The following is a 15,359-nucleotide window of genomic DNA, read 5'->3' as shown; positions in this document are numbered from 1 at the left end:
CTGCTGGAACGCTGGAGAGTCAACTTAGGAAAACTGGGACAAGAGCAGAGGGGAGGGGGGCAGTTCATTCCACTGGGGGGGGGGGGGGGGCAGTTCATTCCACTTCCAAGTTCAGCAGGGTTGTGGAACAAAAAAAGTAAAACAGCAACAAGAGCACGGAAAACCGTTTCCAGGCAGAAAGCAGCAGCCAGCCGTTAGAGGGGGGGGGGGGGGGGGGGGCAGGCAACAGCAACACAGCAACACAACAAAGGGTGCTTTTATGCTTTTACACACCCTTTGCTGATTGAACAATGTTAATGGTTGAGCTTCCAAGGAGATGATTGGTTTACCACGCGTGTCGATTTAATGCTAAGCTACGCTAATCGGAAACCTGCCAACACGACGTGGCTCCAGATCAGACCGTTATCTACAGATCCTGGATCCAGATACCGGTCCCGATCCCCACCAGAACCGGCTGGATGGACCCCGGGACCGAATCCGACCTCTGCCAAGTTTCTTTCATCCATTTTCTTGTAGACGACTTCAATCGGCCGAGGGGACGGCCGAGGGGACAGCGTCTGGGGACAGCGTCTGAGGACAGACCCGCTCTGGGGGCTCGCCCTGTGAAACCGAGGACACCAGTTGAGCCTCGGATCCAGGAGGGAGACAAACGAGGACAAAGAGGGGGATGTTTTCATATTGACCATGTAGGACACTTAAAGGGACGTCGTCTCGTGCTCTCCTGGCCGGGCCGTCCCCTGACCCCGCCCCCCTGGGACACTTGAGGTGACGGATCCTTTTAAAGCGCTCTGAAGCTGAAAACGAGGAGAATAAGATCAAACCTTGTCCTCCATGCTTATCCCGCCGCTATGCACTGCGGCTGTTGCTAGGTAACTTCAGAGCGTTGGGCATGTTACCATGGTGATACTACAGAGAGCAGCCTTACCTGATGTCACCTCGGCAGCGATGCGTTCACATGCGGCTGGTAGATTCCAGCATCCGGACGGATTGTTGTTAGCGTGTCCTCAGACGACTGGAGCTTCAGAGGAACCGTCCAGCCACGAGTCAACCTCAGGACTAGTATAATGGACTAGTATAATGGACTACTAGTATAATGGACTAGTAGTGTGTTGTCATGACAACGACCCGCGTACCCGGAATATCACCTGACGGACAACCTCCCAGACGTGAGCAAGCACCGCTAGCTGACTTTAGCATGCTAGCGGTGATGTCACGGACTGATGACGTCACTCTTGACACGGAGCGTCATCGAGAGGCGGGCCAGGACGGTCAGAAGCGCGTTTTAGGATGAAGTCCTGTGTTTTTGGGGCGGTGGGTTCGCCTCCCCCGGATGTGTCCGGGTTCTCGTTGCAGCAACACTGTCTCCCCCTGCTGGTGACTCCGTGTCACTGCAGCGTTCCTTTGTCCTCAGCAGGGCGTCAGAGGAAGCGGGTCAGAACCGGATCTGCAGCGGTCGGTTCCGGGTTCTCCGGTCAGCCAATCTGAGCGAGGTTAGCTAATCTCTGATTGGATTCATTTACGTACCTGCCTCAATAATTTAATGTAATAAAAACACAGATTTGACATTAAATAAAAGCCCCAAAACAATTTGATAAAATATGAAGCACAAATAATTTTCTTTTATCTTTAAAGGCAAAGTTCACTCATTAGTTATTCACTGAAACATTTGTGTCCAATAAAAAAACTATCGTCTCAAAGAGACGGAGACTTTAGAAAAAAAACAAACGCCTCCATACGGCAAAAGGGGCGTGGCCTCGTCTACAGCAGCAACGGGAAAGGAACGCGGCGACAGCAGCCACCCCCGTCCCGTAACGCGGCCCGGTATCGAGGTCTCTGAAGCGGGTCAGGACTCAGGACATCCTGGTCCCCGTCTAGCGGTTAGCTGCTAACGGCTACTAGCTGCCTTTGAAACGTCTTTAGCGTGTTCATCTTCAGGGATCGGTATTCAGAGCGGACTTTTGTCCCGGCTGGGATCTGGTGCAGGGCCTCCTGCCGGTCCAGGGCCCCCTGCCGGTCCAGGTCCTCCTGCCGAACACTCGCCTCTCCACCGTCAGCACCTCCTCGTACAGGAGCGCCGGCTTCACGTCCAACAGGAAGCAGAACAGCTGCAGCAGCCAGGCGAAGGAGCGAGGGAGAGTGGGCTCCACCTCCGAGTAGTGACTGGTGCAGCTCCTGTGGAGGAGCGTCCGGTTGGTGGGGGGGGCGCTGCACGTTACACACACCGCTACGACGCAGAGGCGGGGCTTACCGGGCTTTGCAGCGCCTGAGCGCCGGGTGCCAGTACGTGGCGTTAAGGGGAGCCGGGACGCCCTGATTCAGGGTCACGACCCGGTCCAGCGTCTTCTGGTGCAAACTGGGACCGTCTGCTCCGTCCTCGTCCCCCCAGCAGAACCTGAAGCTGGAGGGCTCGACCCGCTCGACGCCTGCCGGCCGAGAAGACAGCTTCTCGAAGCAGACCCGGACGTGATCCGAGACTCCTGAGGAGACAGCGCAGCTTTACGTCAGTCCCGCCTCCCGGGTCAAGGGTCAATCGTCCAGACAAGTCGGAACACGGGGGGGGGGTCTCGACGCTGAAATCAGGCCAAGCACGTTTGGTATTAGCATGCTAATGCAGACATGCTACAGGAGTGACATCATCACCACACTTCCTGTTTGCAGCACCCTAAGCATCATGGGAGCTTTCATGCCTACTTTTCTTTTTCGTCCGGATGCATCTCTCCTTCCTGCTGGCAGAAAGGAGCCGGTCGGTTTTCCACTGCTTCCTGCGGGTCAAACAGGAAGTCAGGAGTGAGACTCCCGAACAGGAAGACGTCCTCTTCAGGAGCAGGTCAGTCTCACCTGGCCGTGTCTCCGTCCCTCCTCCGCTGGGCCCGGCTCAGAGCCGGCTGCAGCAGCTGGTACCACGCCCTCAGATCAAACGCGTCTCCTGTCAGACCCAAAACACTCCCGAAGGCTCCTCCCTCACCCGAGGCGTCCGGCCCGCCCGCCTGACTGGACAGCGCCCTGCAGGCAAAGCAGCGTTAAAGGGGACCCGAGTGGAGTCCCGTCCCCGAGTCCTTCTCGTCCCGGAGTCCTTCTCGTCCCAGAGTCCTTCTCGTCCCAGAGTCCTTCTCTTTTACCATTCCGTGTGGTCGTCCAGGCCGAAGAGCAGCTTCATGGTGACGATGATGAGGGCGGCGGCCTGGAGGTCGTAGCGCGGCAGGGCGGCGCCGGAAAAACGGCTGCACGTGTTGTGAGTTTCATCCGCCATGGCGGCGCAGTCCATCATCCTGCAGACCCAGAGGTGCAGCTCATCTGGGCAGACGGAGAGAGGAGAACAGGTCGTCATGGATACGTCTCGACGAGTCGCCGGCGCCGGTCGGACTCACCGGGCAGGTTGGCGTCGGTCAGGTATCGAAGGCTCAGCAGCGCCGGGTGCAGCAGACTCTGGCGGGTGATTGGAGGAAAGGCAGGAAGCTGCAGCAACAGCCTCAGAGACTCCGCCTCTTTGTGCACTTCTTGATAGGCTGGGATGCTCTGAGGGGAGGAAGCAGACCCGGTGAGGGATGGGCTCCGGTGCCGATCCAGCGTCCCGCCGGCGAGCCGCCGGGGTCCTGACCTCGGCTCTGAGGAGCAGCGCCCCGGCTCCCTGGAGCTGCATCTCCTCGGGGAGGTCCCGGTAAGCGTTCACGTACGGGACGTGGCCCCCGCCCACCAACCTGGAACCAAACACAGAACTCTCCGTCCCGGTGGCTCCTCCCACTGCTTTAGCCACGTTCAGCTAGCAGCTAGCCGGTTACCTGAGCAGGTCGCTGAGGGTCAGCGTCTCACGGCTCCAGACCAGAGCCAGGTGGACCAGAGCCAGAGTCTTCCTCATGCTCATCAGGCCCCGGGTCCGCTTCAGCCGGGTGGACCGGTACCGGTCGGTGTCCAGCGGGCCCGAGCACAGCGACCAATCATCGGAGCTCTCTGGGGAGGGACGGCACCGTGACTACGCTTCCCACACAGACTTCCGTGGAAACGTTCCTGATGTCATCACCTGCGTCGGATCTGACGGCGCCGGCCGCGACCGAGTCTCCGTCCGTCTCGCTGGATGAGAACCCAGACCAGTCCGCGGCGCTGCCGGACCCAGAGTCCAGAACGCTCTGAGGGAAAGAGGGGTCAGAAACCTCCCCCGAGAACGTTTACCGGATTCTGCTCCTTGTTTACCGGACTCTGCTCTTTGTTTACCGGATTCTGCTCTTTGTTTACCGGATTCTGCTCCTTGTTTACCGGACTCTGCTCTTTGTTTACCGGATTCTGCTCTTTGTTTACCGGATTCTGCTCTTTGTTTACCGGATTCTGCTCTTTGTTTACCGGACTCTGCTCTTTGTTTACCGGATTCTGCTCTTTGTTTACCGGATTCTACTCTTTGTTTACCGGACTCTGCTCTTTGTTTACCGGATTCTGCTCTTTGTTTACCGGACTCTGCTCTTTGTTTACCGGATTCTGATCTTTGTTTACCGGATTCTGCTCTTTGTTTACCGGATTCTGATCTTTGTTTACCGGACTCTGATCTTTGTTTACCGGATTCTGCTCTTTGTTTACCGGATTCTGCTCTTTGTTTACCGGATTCTGCTCTTTGTTTACCGGATTCTGCTCTTTGTTTACCGGACTCTGCTCTTTGTTTACCGGATTCTGCTCTTTGTTTACCGTATTCCGCTCTTTGTTGACCGGACTCTGCTCTTTGTTTACCGGATTCTGCTCTTTGTTTACCGGATTCTGCTCTTTGTTTACCGTATTCCGCTCTTTGTTGACCGGACTCTGCTCTTTGTTTACCGGATTCTGCTCTTTGTTTACCGGATTCTGCTCTTTGTTTACCGGATTCTGCTCTTTGTTTACCGGATTCTGCTCTTTGTTTACCGGATTCTGATCTTTGTTTACCGGACTCTGATCTTTGTTTACCGGATTCTGCTCTTTGTTTACCGGACTCTGTTCTTTGTTTACCGTATTCTGCTCTTTGTTTACCGGACTCTGCTCTTTGTTTACCGGACTCTGCTCTTTGTTTACTAACATTGAGCACCTTGTGAACTCACCATCCTATACTGGGCGCTCCTCTCTGGATTGTGGGCGTTGGCCAGTCGACTCTTCTGCAGGTAGAGTCTCCACAGCGGACACAGAACCGAGTCCTGAAAGGAGAACCTGCAGGTCGTCGGACTCGGTCTCCGACACGGACTCCGGCTAACGACAGAACAGACCTTGAACTGGGAACTGGCTCCCAGCTTGACCAGCGCGTCGGCCTGGTTCCTCAGGATGAACTGGAACGCCTCACAGATGGCCCACCGCCGGCCGCGCTCTGAAAACACCAAGAACCCGTTGGAACCCGCTGGAACCCGCTGGAACCCGAGACCGTCCGTCCACTTGGCCTGTGTGCGAGTACAAGCACCGACCCGGCTGCTTGGTTCTGGCCTTTCTGGTGAGGGTGGAGACCCTGCTGGAGCCGGAGGTCACGGAGTGGTCCTCCACCTCTCTGGTTCTCTGAGGAGTCCAGACACAAGCTCAAAGTCACACACAGAACCAGAACACAGCGCCACCTGCAGGCGGAGACCAATGAACGTGACCAGGAAACGATTAAAGGAGGAATAAACGACACTATTATTATTATTATCTGTATAAGTTGTTGTTGTTGTTGTTGTTTACCTCAATGACGGTGTGGCAGGATTTGCAGTAGAAACTACCCTCGTCTGAAACGCCCCAGTCCACGGCTGAGCACTGGGAGCAGGGCTCCCTGAAGGCGTCCTGAGAAACACAAACAACAACAAACAACGTTAGAAACAGACACAAGCAGACAAACAACAACAAACAAACATCGTTAGAAACAGACAGGGCGAAGATCACGACACTTTCAGCGTGTCAAAGCGTGACGTCACTCCCTCGGCTGTCTTTTCTTCATCCTAATAAAAGCGCGTACTAGCTTGCAGCTAACGGTAGCATCGCAATAAAAACATTAAATACGTTTTAGCTCGATGTCAACTAAACGAGCCGATTGATCGATTGTGTCGTGGAAACATGGACACTTATCCCGAACGTGTTTTAAGATGTGTTCGATACGATACGATCTGATCTTGTACATTTCGGCAGATTCCATCGTGACGTTTGGCGAGGAGCGAACAAGCTAACGCTAAGCTAGCAGTGTCGGCGCGTCTCCCCGCGGCATCCTGAGCTCTCGCGGTCCGGGACGCGCTGCGTGAACTACCGTTTGCTCGTCGTCCATTGTGGCTCGGAAACGCGGTTCCGACGAAAAGGTCCGGAATTCTGCTGGAGTGGGTCCGCAGGTTCACGCGTGGGAGAGCTGGCTGAGAGCTGGCTGATGTTTACGTCGACGTTTATCGCTTCCTGTGTCACGGAGCGCTCTGCTGCCGCCCACAGGCCAGACGATGAACTACAACAGGCTCAGACGGTAATTGTTTCTTCTTTGTTACTTTCTTTTATTTTTCTGTTTCCAATCTCTGCTAAAACTAGCTGGAGGAGTTTATGTGATCATCTTGAGCAAAGAAGGACTCCATTACATTTTGAGATAGTTCTGTGGTTCCTGGACCGTGGAAAGATAAACTGAATCTGATCTCAGGTCAGTCTGGATCATTATTATTATGTTATTAAAGTCAATATTAAAACACAATATAAATACTAGAGGCAGTCATAAAGAATGTCCATAAGGATTAATACATTAAACTTGACACCACTTTAATATCATTGATCATTATATACAATATTATGTATTAAAAGTATTGATATAATAATATTATAAACTAATTGTTGATTCTCCTTTCTGTTGATCTGCATCTGGAAAGTAACCAAACCTAAGTAGTTAAATTAGAACAACATTTAAATACTCAAGTATTAGTACATAGTTATTGTACTTAATTATACTCGTGCACAGCTGACTATAACTATAACTAGTCTCTTCTGCGGGGTTACTGTAGTACTTTCTGTTGTACATTCACACTTTAATTTAGGTGATTATTTTTGTGTTTTTTACCGAGCCTCGGTAGAATCGGATGAATGAGATCAGCTGTTATTAATAGAGCTGCCGGATGTCGGTTATTCTCTTACATAAGATGGACGATTGACTTGTTGATGTTTACCTTTGATTTGTTTGTTGTGACGCGTTTCATAAAAACAGCAACTTTATAACCCCCCCCATGGAGCTAAAGTTAAAAAAAACTTTTGTTGAGAAGATTCTTGGATTCCAGCGTGTTTGACTCGTGCGTAAACTCGCGACAACACACACACAACCGGATGACGGACTTTCATAATAAGGTTTTGATAAAGCTTTCAAGGAACGTTTTTAACGACTACTACGACAGTATGGAAGGACACAACATCTGAAAGAATGAGTAAAAACCAGTTACTAATAAATAAAATACTACAAATGCTGTACTCACAAAATAATGTGAAGTATTAGTTTTGATTGCGAAATAATTTTGTGTGTCTAGTTTATAATGTTTGATTTTCAATACCAATGTAGTATTTAGACCAAAAACTTCAAATACTGTCAAATAATTATTAAAACGTATTACCATATTATAAAATATTGGCTTTTAATCCGTTTATTTTCAAACTCCTGATTACAGTACTTCATCCAAAGTTTAATTGAAAATTATTTTCGCTGTGTTTTCTTTTCTTTTCTAACAATAAATGTTTTCTCACGCACTTAAATGCTTTTATTGTGAAGGCCTCGCGACAACATCCGCCCCAGCGCTCTCCGCCCGAGCTAGCTCGACGCTCGCGCCGCGTCTTCCTGCTTTCTGGACTCTCCGGGACTCGCGCTGATCTCGGACCCGCCCGGCTCGGCCCGGGAAAGTGTTTCAGCGCGGAGATCGGATCCAAAATGCCGACAAAGCGGTAAAAACCCGCCGCGCGAGCCTCCGAACGGAAACGAGCCAAACATGAGGCAACAAGTCGGCGTCCTGGTCGCGTTCCTCGTTCTAACGGAGGCCGCAGCCCCGGAGCAGCACGGTAGGGGGCGCCTCGCCCGCATGCTCGGAGCGAAACGTGACGCAGACAAAGTTCAAGAGGGCAGCTAAAACTGGTGATAAGGGGCGTGTCAGGGGGGCGGGGGTCAAAGGGTCGCCGTCATGAGAACACGTGACTCCTCCTCCTAGCATCAAACATGTTAAAATGAAACTAACCCTTTCCTTTTCATCTCATCTACACAAACTAATAAAAACCGGTTCTGTTCTGGCCCATCAAGCGGTGGAGGCGTGGCTGGAAGCCTCTGCAGGTATGAGAGGCGTGGCTTGAGGCCTCTGCAGGTATGAGAGGCGTGGCTTGGAGCCTCTGCAGGTGTGAGAGGCGTGGCCTGGAGCCTCTGCAGGTGTGAGAGGCGTGGCTTGAGGCCTCTGCAGGTGTGAGAGGCGTGGCTTGAGGCCTCTGCAGGTATGAGAGGCGTGGCTTGAGGCCTCTGCAGGTACGAGAGGCGTGGCCGAGGCCTCTGCAGGTGTGAGAGGCGTGGCTTGAGGCCCCTGCAGGTATCAGAGGCGTGGCTTGAGGCCTCTGCAGGTATGAGAGGCGTGGCCTGGAGCCTCTGCAGGTGTGAGAGGCGTGGCCTGGAGCCTCTGCAGGTGTGGGAGGCGTGGCTTGAGGCCTCTGCAGGTATGAGAGGCGTGGCTTGAGGCCTCTGCAGGTATGAGAGGCGTGGCTTGAGGCCTCTGCAGGTGTGAGAGGCGTGGCTTGAGGCCCCTGCAGGTGTGGGAGGCGTGGCTTGAGGCCTCTGCAGGCATGAGGGGCGTGGCTCGAGGCCTCTGCAGGTATGCGGCGTGAACGCGGCGCTCTCTTCCCTCTGCAGCGTCTCTCCGGTCGATGCTGGACGACTTCGAGGTCCTGCCGTTCTCGAGCCTGCAGACTCACTCCGTCCGGCGCCGCGAGGTCCAGTCCCAAACCCACGTGGAGAAATTGGTCAGCTTCGACGCGCTGCAGAGGTCAGAGGTCACGGGTCGGACAGCCGGGCGTCTCCGGAGGCGCCGTGACGCGACGCTGCGTTTGTGTTCGCAGGCACTTCAGGCTGTACCTGAGAACCAACGACCAGCTGTTTACCGAGGACTTCCGGGCCGTGACCGTGGACGAGGACGGGCGAGAGCGGAACCTACCGGTCAACCGACACAACTACTTCAGCGGACACGTCGTCGGTAGCGACCGCCGCCCCGCGGGCCGTGGCGTGCCCCGGGCGCCAGCGGGAACGCCTGACTGACCGCCGTTTCTGTTCCAGGCGAGCAGAACTCTCGCGTTCAGGCGCACATCGACCACGACGAGTTCTCCGCCCGCATCCTGACGGACGACGACGAGTTCAGCGTGGAGGCGAGCGAGATGCTAGCGTGCTGTTTGCTACGATGCTAGGCTACGCTACCGTAGCCTGCTAGCAGGGCTGAAAGCGTTTGCTGCTGCTCGTCTCCCCAGCCTCTGTGGCGGTTCACGTCGGCGCCCCCCGATGGTCGTCTGCTGATTTACCGATCCGAAGACATCAAGAACCTCGGCCGGCTGCAGCGGCCTTCAGTCTGCGGCTACGTGACCTCTGACCCCAGCCAGCTGCTCCCTGCCAGCGTTAGCACGGCCACGATGGAGGAGCGAGGGGAGGAAGGTCAGTGGGCGCGAAGGATGCTAACAGGCTAGCCGTGGGCGGAGTTAGTGATGACATAAATGCCACGCCACGAACGGGATGCTTTTATTGTGAAAGGAGACGCATGAACGTGACATTTTAAGCTCTTATTGTGAAGGCTCGTTGCCAGCGGGCTGACTGGTTGATTGATGGTCCGTGATGAGTCCTATTGATCTGTTGTAGAACACAGTGTGGGCGTTTTCCTCCCTCAGACTCGTCTCGAAGGCGTCGCCAGGCGCCGCAGCACCTGAGGAACACCTGCCCTCTGCTGCTGGTGGCCGACCACCGCTTCTTCAAGCACATGGGCCGGGAGGAGGAGAGCACCACCCTCAACTACCTGGTCAGCGCACGGCTAGCGCACGGCTAGCGCCTAGCCCCGCCCCTCACACCTGCCGCTGTTTTCAGATCGAACTGATCGACCGCGTCGACGACATCTACAGAAACACGTCGTGGGACGACGAGTTCTCCGGCTACGGCGTGCAGATCCAGCAGGTGAGGCGCGTCCCGCGGCCGTCCTCCGGCGTGTTTGACGCGTCTCCGCTTTGTGTCCCGCCCTCAGATCATCATCGAGAAAAGGCCGACGCCCGTGGCGCCGGGAAAAAGTCACTTCAACATGAGAGGAAGTCCCGTGAAGAAGAGAGACGTGTGGGACGTCAAGAAGCTGCTGGAGGTAACGAAAGGCTCGGGTCCCGCTAGCGGTCGGATCACGTTACACGCTGGCTAAGCCCCGCCCCCTCCGCCGGTGTCCTGCAGCAGTTCAGCGCCGACATCGCCCAGAAGGCGTCCAACGTCTGCCTGGCTCACCTCTTCACCTACCAGGACTTCGCCGAGGGCACTCTGGGTCTGGCCTACGTCGCCCCGTCCAAGCCGGACATCGCCGGGGGCCTCTGCTCCCAAGGTAACGCCCCGCCCACTCGGCCCCGCCCCGTCTCCGGAGCAGAGCGAGTCACCCTCCCGTTTCCTCCGAAGCCTGTCCCTCGTCGTCCAACGAGCACCGAGCGATGTACCTCAACACGGGCCTGACCAGCACCAAGAACTACGGGAAGACCATCCTGACCAAGGTGGGCGGGGCCTCTGAACGCCGTTCCTCCATCGATGGCGACGGCGTCCTAACGAGCCGCTCGTCTCGCTGAACAGGAGGCGGACCTGGTGACGACTCACGAGCTCGGTCACAACTTCGGAGCGGAACACGACCCGGACGACGTCCCGGGCTGCGCCCCCCGAGAGGACCGGGGAGGGAAATACGTCATGTACCCCATCGCCGTGAGCGGCGACCACGCCAACAACAAGGTGCCGCCGCCGCCGCCCCGCCGTCCCGCCGGCGCTTTATTTTGGCGGGGTGACGAGCAGGACGCGTCCCGCGTGTCCAGATGTTCTCCGACTGCAGCAAACGGTCCATCGTGAAGCGGCTGAGGTCGAAGGCGCCGTCCTGCTTCAAGCGGAGGAACGTCAACGTGTGCGGGAACTCCCGGGTGGAGCGCGGCGAGGAGTGCGACCCGGGACTGCTGCGCATCAACTCGGACCGCTGCTGCACCCCCGACTGCAGGCTGAGGGGCGGAGCTCAGTGCAGGTCAGGAACGCAGCGCTAACGCTAACGCTAGCCTAGCTACACAGCGTGTCCTCTGTGACGTGGGCGGGGCCTGTGTCCAGCGACAGAAACAGCGCTTGCTGTCGAGGTTGTCGGTTCGAGTCTGAAGGTGAAGTCTGCCAGGAGCCCATGAACGCCACCTGTAAAGGACACGCCTACTGCACAGGTGAGCTCAGCGGCCGCAGGCGCCACGTGGCGTGGGGGCGTGGCCTGACAGGTGTCTGTGTGCGCAGGAAACAGCAGCGAGTGCCCGCCCCCGGAGGACGCTCCGGACGACACGGTGTGTCTGGACAGTGGACAGTGTGTGGGCGGGGACTGCGTCCCCTTCTGTCAGGCCGTCCTGAAGCTGCAGCCCTGCGCCTGCAACGGTAGCCCCCCCCCCCGCCGTCTCCTCAACGCGGGACCCGTCTCAGCTCTGAAGTCCGTCTCTTGTTCCAGAAACCAACGCGTCCTGCAGAGTCTGCTGCAGGAGGGGGGACGTCTGCGTCCCCTACCGGGACGAAACGGGCCGCTTCCTGTTCCTGCGTAAGGGCAAGCCGTGCACCGTGGGCTTCTGCGACGGAGCGGTGCGTCCCCCTCCCGTCCCCTCCCGTCCCGCGTCCCCTCGCCCCCCCCCCTGACACCGACTGTCCCCGCCCCCCTGCAGGGGCGGTGCATGAAGCAGGTCCAGGACGTGGTGGAGCGTCTCTGGAACTTCATCGACGAGCTGGACATCGACACGCTGGGGACGTTCCTGGCCGATAACGTCGTGGGTTCCGTGGTGGCGTTCTCGCTGCTGTTCTGGGTCCCGTTCAGCATCCTGGTTCACTGCGTGGTGGGTCACGTGACCCCGCCGGCCTGTAGTCCGGTGCTCGATTGTGATTGGACCTTTGTCTTCCGTCCTCAGGACAAGAAGCTGGACCAGCAGTACGAGCAGAAGTCCCGGTTCTTCCCCAGCGTGAGTACCGGCCCGGGTCTCGGAGGTCCGGACCTCGGCTCGGGCCTCAGATGGACTTTGTTCCTTTACCCAGAATGCCGAGCTCCTGAGCAGCCTGGAGTCTGCGTCCGTCCACGTCTTCAAGCCTCCGATCTTCTCCGGCGCCGCCGTCCCGCGTTTCCATCCGTCCGGCCCACAACAGACCAGCACCCCCCCGGCCTCGGGTTCCGGTCCCGACCCGGGCCACGGCCCAGCACCCCCCCCGCTGGACAGCCCCCGCATGGCCACCATCCAGGAGGACCCCAGCTTGGACTCGCTCCTGGACGAGGCCTTCGGGCGCCCGGCGGGGGCGACGGCGCCGCGGCGCTCCTTCGAGGACCTGACGGAGGGGGGCGTGTCCAGCCGCGGCGGGAAAGCGAAGCTGCACAGACTGAAGAGACAACATCAGGTCGATGCCAAGGAGACGCAGTGCTGAGACACCTGTCCTCACCTGCACAGGCCACGCCCCCGCCGGGCGGAGTCAAAGAATAAGATGCTAAAAGCAGACGTGGAACGTCTGGAATGTCCGGAATGTCTTCACAAATAACTTCTGTAGGAATTATTTAAAATGAAAATGTAATTCTCATGTCGAGGTTTTGGACAAATAAAATGTTTGTCGTCGTGCCGACAGTTATTTTTACTTCCTGGTTGGTTCTGAGAGGAACCTCGGATCAGAAACATCAAAGAATTTATTTACCAAAGACAAACACAAGAGTAGAAAAACAGCTGAAGGTCGAGGCTCTTCCTCTTCCTCCGTTCAACGACACAAACTAGAAAACCGTCCCAAAGAGTTCACCATCAGCTCCTCCCCCCCGTGACATCACTGATGACATCGCTCCCTGCTGGCGACATCACAGGTGGGGCTGAGGGCATCGTACAGCCGATGGACGGCGACCTCCACCATCTCCCTCATGGGCTCGTCTTCGGCGCACGTCACTGCCTGTAAGACGAGACGAAGGTCAGAGGTCAACCAGAGTAGGGTGCGGTTCCCACGGGAGCAGATTGCTGGACAGCGCCTCAACCTGTCCACCAATCAGGAGCTCGATTCACAGTTTGGACAGTCCGATAGCAGCGGCGTGCTAGCGGCGTGCTAGCGGCGTGCTAGAAGCGTGCTAGCGGCGTGCTAGCAGCGTGCAGGCTGCATGCTAGAAGCGTGCTAGCGGCGTGCAGGCGGCGTGCAGGCGGGACGTCTCACCCTGGTTTCCGGGTCGATGAGGACGGTCACCCCGTCCACCGTCACGCTCACGCCCTCGCTCTCGCCCTCGCCAGCCCTGAAGTTAACGCAGTCGTCTCCGAACATGTCGCTGCAGAGGACAGACAGAGAAAGGGTGCGTTTGTTTCCGCGCCTCTGGGGGGCAGGCGGGCGGGGCGGGGCTCCGGGTGGACTCACTGCAGCATGAGCCCCAGTCGCTCCAGAAACACGTCGGCGTCAAACGTTTCCTTCTTTCCTTCCAGAACTGAAACGGCAGCAAAAACATCAGAGCGGCGTTCCCGCCGGCGGTCCCGGAGCCGCTCCCGGTTGTCCCGGTTTACTCACACTTCTGGGCTTTGGGGTTGGACTGGACCTCCAGGACCACCGTGGTGACCACGTCTGCATACATGTCGTTGAGCGGGCTAGCGGTCCACTGTGTGTGTGGGGGGGGGGGGGGGGGCAAGTATTAGCATGGCTGCAGGCTAACGTTAGCACGACGGCGGCATCAGAAACAAACGCACCTCCAGCGTCACCACGCCGCCGTCGTGAACCAGCGTGACGCTCTTGAAGATCCTGACGGTGATCTTCGACGCCCCCTCCACCTGCTCCACGTCGCCTGGAAGCGCAGCGAGTCAGAATACACCCGTGCTGCGTTCAGGCGAGCTGCGAGACGCCGGCGTTCACCAACCCGTGAGGCTGCGGAGCTGGCTGACCAGCAGGGAGATGGGGCCGGAGTACGGGACGGCCTGGGTCTGGGTCACGGTGCCCATAGAGAGATCCGTGTAGTCTGCAGCGAGGAGCGGGGAAAACCACAGCGCTTAAACGCAGCACGGAGACACGCACGCACACACACACGCACACACACACGCACACACGCATGCACACACACACACACACACAGAGACACGCACGCACACACACACACAGAGACACGCACGCACGCACACACACACACGCACACACACACACACAGAGACACGCACGCACGCACGCACACACGCACACACACACACACACACACACACACACACAGAGACACGCACGCACGCACACACACATACACGCACGCCGGGCCGCTCACTGGACAGGTCGGAGGACGTCATGATGTGATAGTTGAAGTTCCGCTTGACGAGGATTCCGGACACGCGCTGACCCTGAACGCACTTCCTGTCGGTCAGGGAGCCCATCACCTGCAGCAAAGCATGCTGGGAGTGAACCGGAGCGCGGGACACCAGCGGCGCGGCGGCGTGGCCGAGCGTCAGACCTTGGCCAGCTTCTCTCCTCTGAAGTTGAGCGTGACGGCCTCCGTGTTCCTCGGGTTGTGGACTTCGATGTGGACGTCGTCGTTGTCTTCGTACTCGCGGATCAGCGCCGCTTTCAGGCGGGCCATCTCGTTCTGCTCGCCGTGGACCAGGATCTGAGGCACAGAGAGAGGAAGCGGGTTCGTGGCGTGGAGCGGCGTGCTAGCGGCGTGCTAGCGGCGTGCTCGGGTCGGGCGTTACCACGTGAGGCGGTTTGAGCGCCCGGATGAACTCGCTGGTCTGCTGGTAGTCAGTGTGAGCCGAGAACGAGATGTAGTCCACCGACATCTTGAGCAGCAGCTTCTGACCCGACATGGTGGTGATCTCGTCGGGTTCCGTCATGATGTGCTGAAACACACGGACTCGGTGGGACCGGAGAGACGCGACCACGGCGCCACGCGGTGCTACACCGCTACACGGCTACATCGCTACACGGCTACAGACATCGCTACACGGCTACAGGGTGCTACGCCGCTACAGGGTGCTACACCGTGCTACATCGCTACACGGTGCTCATCGCTACACGGCTACAGGGTGCTCATCGCTACATCGCTACACGGCTACAGGGTGCTACACCGCTACACGGCTACAGGGTCCTACATCGCTACACGGCTACAGGGTGCTACACGGCTACAGGGTGCTACACGGCTATAGGGTGCTACATCGCTACACGGCTACAGGGTGCTACATCGCTACACGGCTACAGGGTG

General features: G+C 57.2%; 3 protein-coding genes across 3 annotated transcripts in view; 1 reads left to right on the top strand and 2 right to left on the bottom strand.

The window, feature by feature from the left end:
- Positions 1 to 1,610: 1,610 nt before the first annotated feature.
- taf1b (TATA box binding protein (Tbp)-associated factor, RNA polymerase I, B) lies at positions 1,611 to 6,318 on the bottom strand. The gene is made up of 14 exons (XM_068753882.1): positions 6,215 to 6,318; positions 5,659 to 5,757; positions 5,409 to 5,496; positions 5,217 to 5,314; positions 5,055 to 5,147; positions 4,019 to 4,124; positions 3,780 to 3,948; positions 3,599 to 3,698; positions 3,369 to 3,516; positions 3,120 to 3,294; positions 2,839 to 3,003; positions 2,692 to 2,762; positions 2,249 to 2,477; positions 1,611 to 2,172 (listed from the first exon to the last, which is right to left on the bottom strand). The coding sequence occupies exons 1-14, from the start codon at positions 6,230 to 6,232 to the stop codon at positions 1,932 to 1,934; spliced, it is 1,800 nt and encodes a 599-aa protein (XP_068609983.1). The 5' UTR covers positions 6,233 to 6,318; the 3' UTR covers positions 1,611 to 1,931.
- A 1,463-nt stretch (positions 6,319 to 7,781) lies between these two features.
- On the top strand, positions 7,782 to 12,794 carry adam17b (ADAM metallopeptidase domain 17b). Its single transcript, XM_068753436.1, has 18 exons — positions 7,782 to 7,977; positions 8,807 to 8,939; positions 9,013 to 9,146; positions 9,227 to 9,315; positions 9,415 to 9,595; positions 9,826 to 9,953; positions 10,019 to 10,105; positions 10,173 to 10,283; positions 10,367 to 10,511; positions 10,583 to 10,674; positions 10,751 to 10,903; positions 10,984 to 11,183; positions 11,264 to 11,367; positions 11,435 to 11,569; positions 11,640 to 11,767; positions 11,848 to 12,015; positions 12,088 to 12,138; positions 12,212 to 12,794. Exons 1-18 carry the CDS (start codon positions 7,908 to 7,910, stop codon positions 12,590 to 12,592), a joined length of 2,490 nt encoding a protein of 829 aa, XP_068609537.1. The 5' UTR covers positions 7,782 to 7,907; the 3' UTR covers positions 12,593 to 12,794.
- A 39-nt stretch (positions 12,795 to 12,833) lies between these two features.
- cpsf3 (cleavage and polyadenylation specific factor 3) overlaps positions 12,834 to 15,359 on the bottom strand; it is a 6,263-nt gene continuing 3,737 nt past the window's right edge. The window contains exons 10-18 of the mRNA XM_068753438.1: positions 14,851 to 14,997; positions 14,613 to 14,765; positions 14,430 to 14,538; positions 14,037 to 14,135; positions 13,870 to 13,964; positions 13,694 to 13,781; positions 13,547 to 13,613; positions 13,352 to 13,460; positions 12,834 to 13,096 (exon numbers count right to left, since the gene is read on the bottom strand). Of these exons, the coding sequence (XP_068609539.1) occupies positions 12,977 to 13,096; positions 13,352 to 13,460; positions 13,547 to 13,613; positions 13,694 to 13,781; positions 13,870 to 13,964; positions 14,037 to 14,135; positions 14,430 to 14,538; positions 14,613 to 14,765; positions 14,851 to 14,997 (987 nt within the window). The 3' untranslated portion in view covers positions 12,834 to 12,976. The remainder of the gene's footprint in view (positions 13,097 to 13,351; positions 13,461 to 13,546; positions 13,614 to 13,693; positions 13,782 to 13,869; positions 13,965 to 14,036; positions 14,136 to 14,429; positions 14,539 to 14,612; positions 14,766 to 14,850; positions 14,998 to 15,359) is intronic.

The sequence above is a fragment of the Brachionichthys hirsutus genome, chromosome 20 (genome assembly GCF_040956055.1).
Source record: "Brachionichthys hirsutus isolate HB-005 chromosome 20, CSIRO-AGI_Bhir_v1, whole genome shotgun sequence".
Taxonomy (NCBI): Eukaryota; Metazoa; Chordata; class Actinopteri; order Lophiiformes; family Brachionichthyidae; genus Brachionichthys; species Brachionichthys hirsutus.
The sequence above is the reverse complement of the archived record's forward strand: the minus strand, read 5'-3'. Positions and strand labels throughout refer to the sequence as shown.

Bases quoted from the DNA above. Each gene is read 5' to 3' on its own strand.
- adam17b (XM_068753436.1), top strand. From the start codon at position 7,908: ATGAGGCAACAAGTCGGCGTCCTGGTCGCGTTCCTCGTTCTAACGGAG. The intron at 8,940-9,012 runs GTCAGAGGTCAC...TTGTGTTCGCAG, and splicing joins AGCTTCGACGCGCTGCAGAG to GCACTTCAGGCTGTACCTGA. The intron at 11,368-11,434 runs GTGAGCTCAGCG...CTGTGTGCGCAG, and splicing joins AGGACACGCCTACTGCACAG to GAAACAGCAGCGAGTGCCCG.
- taf1b (XM_068753882.1), bottom strand. The intron at 3,004-3,119 runs GTAAAAGAGAAG...CTTTGCCTGCAG, and splicing joins CTGGACGACCACACGGAATG to GGCGCTGTCCAGTCAGGCGG. The intron at 2,478-2,691 runs GTAGGCATGAAA...CTGTCTCCTCAG, and splicing joins CATCCGGACGAAAAAGAAAA to GAGTCTCGGATCACGTCCGG.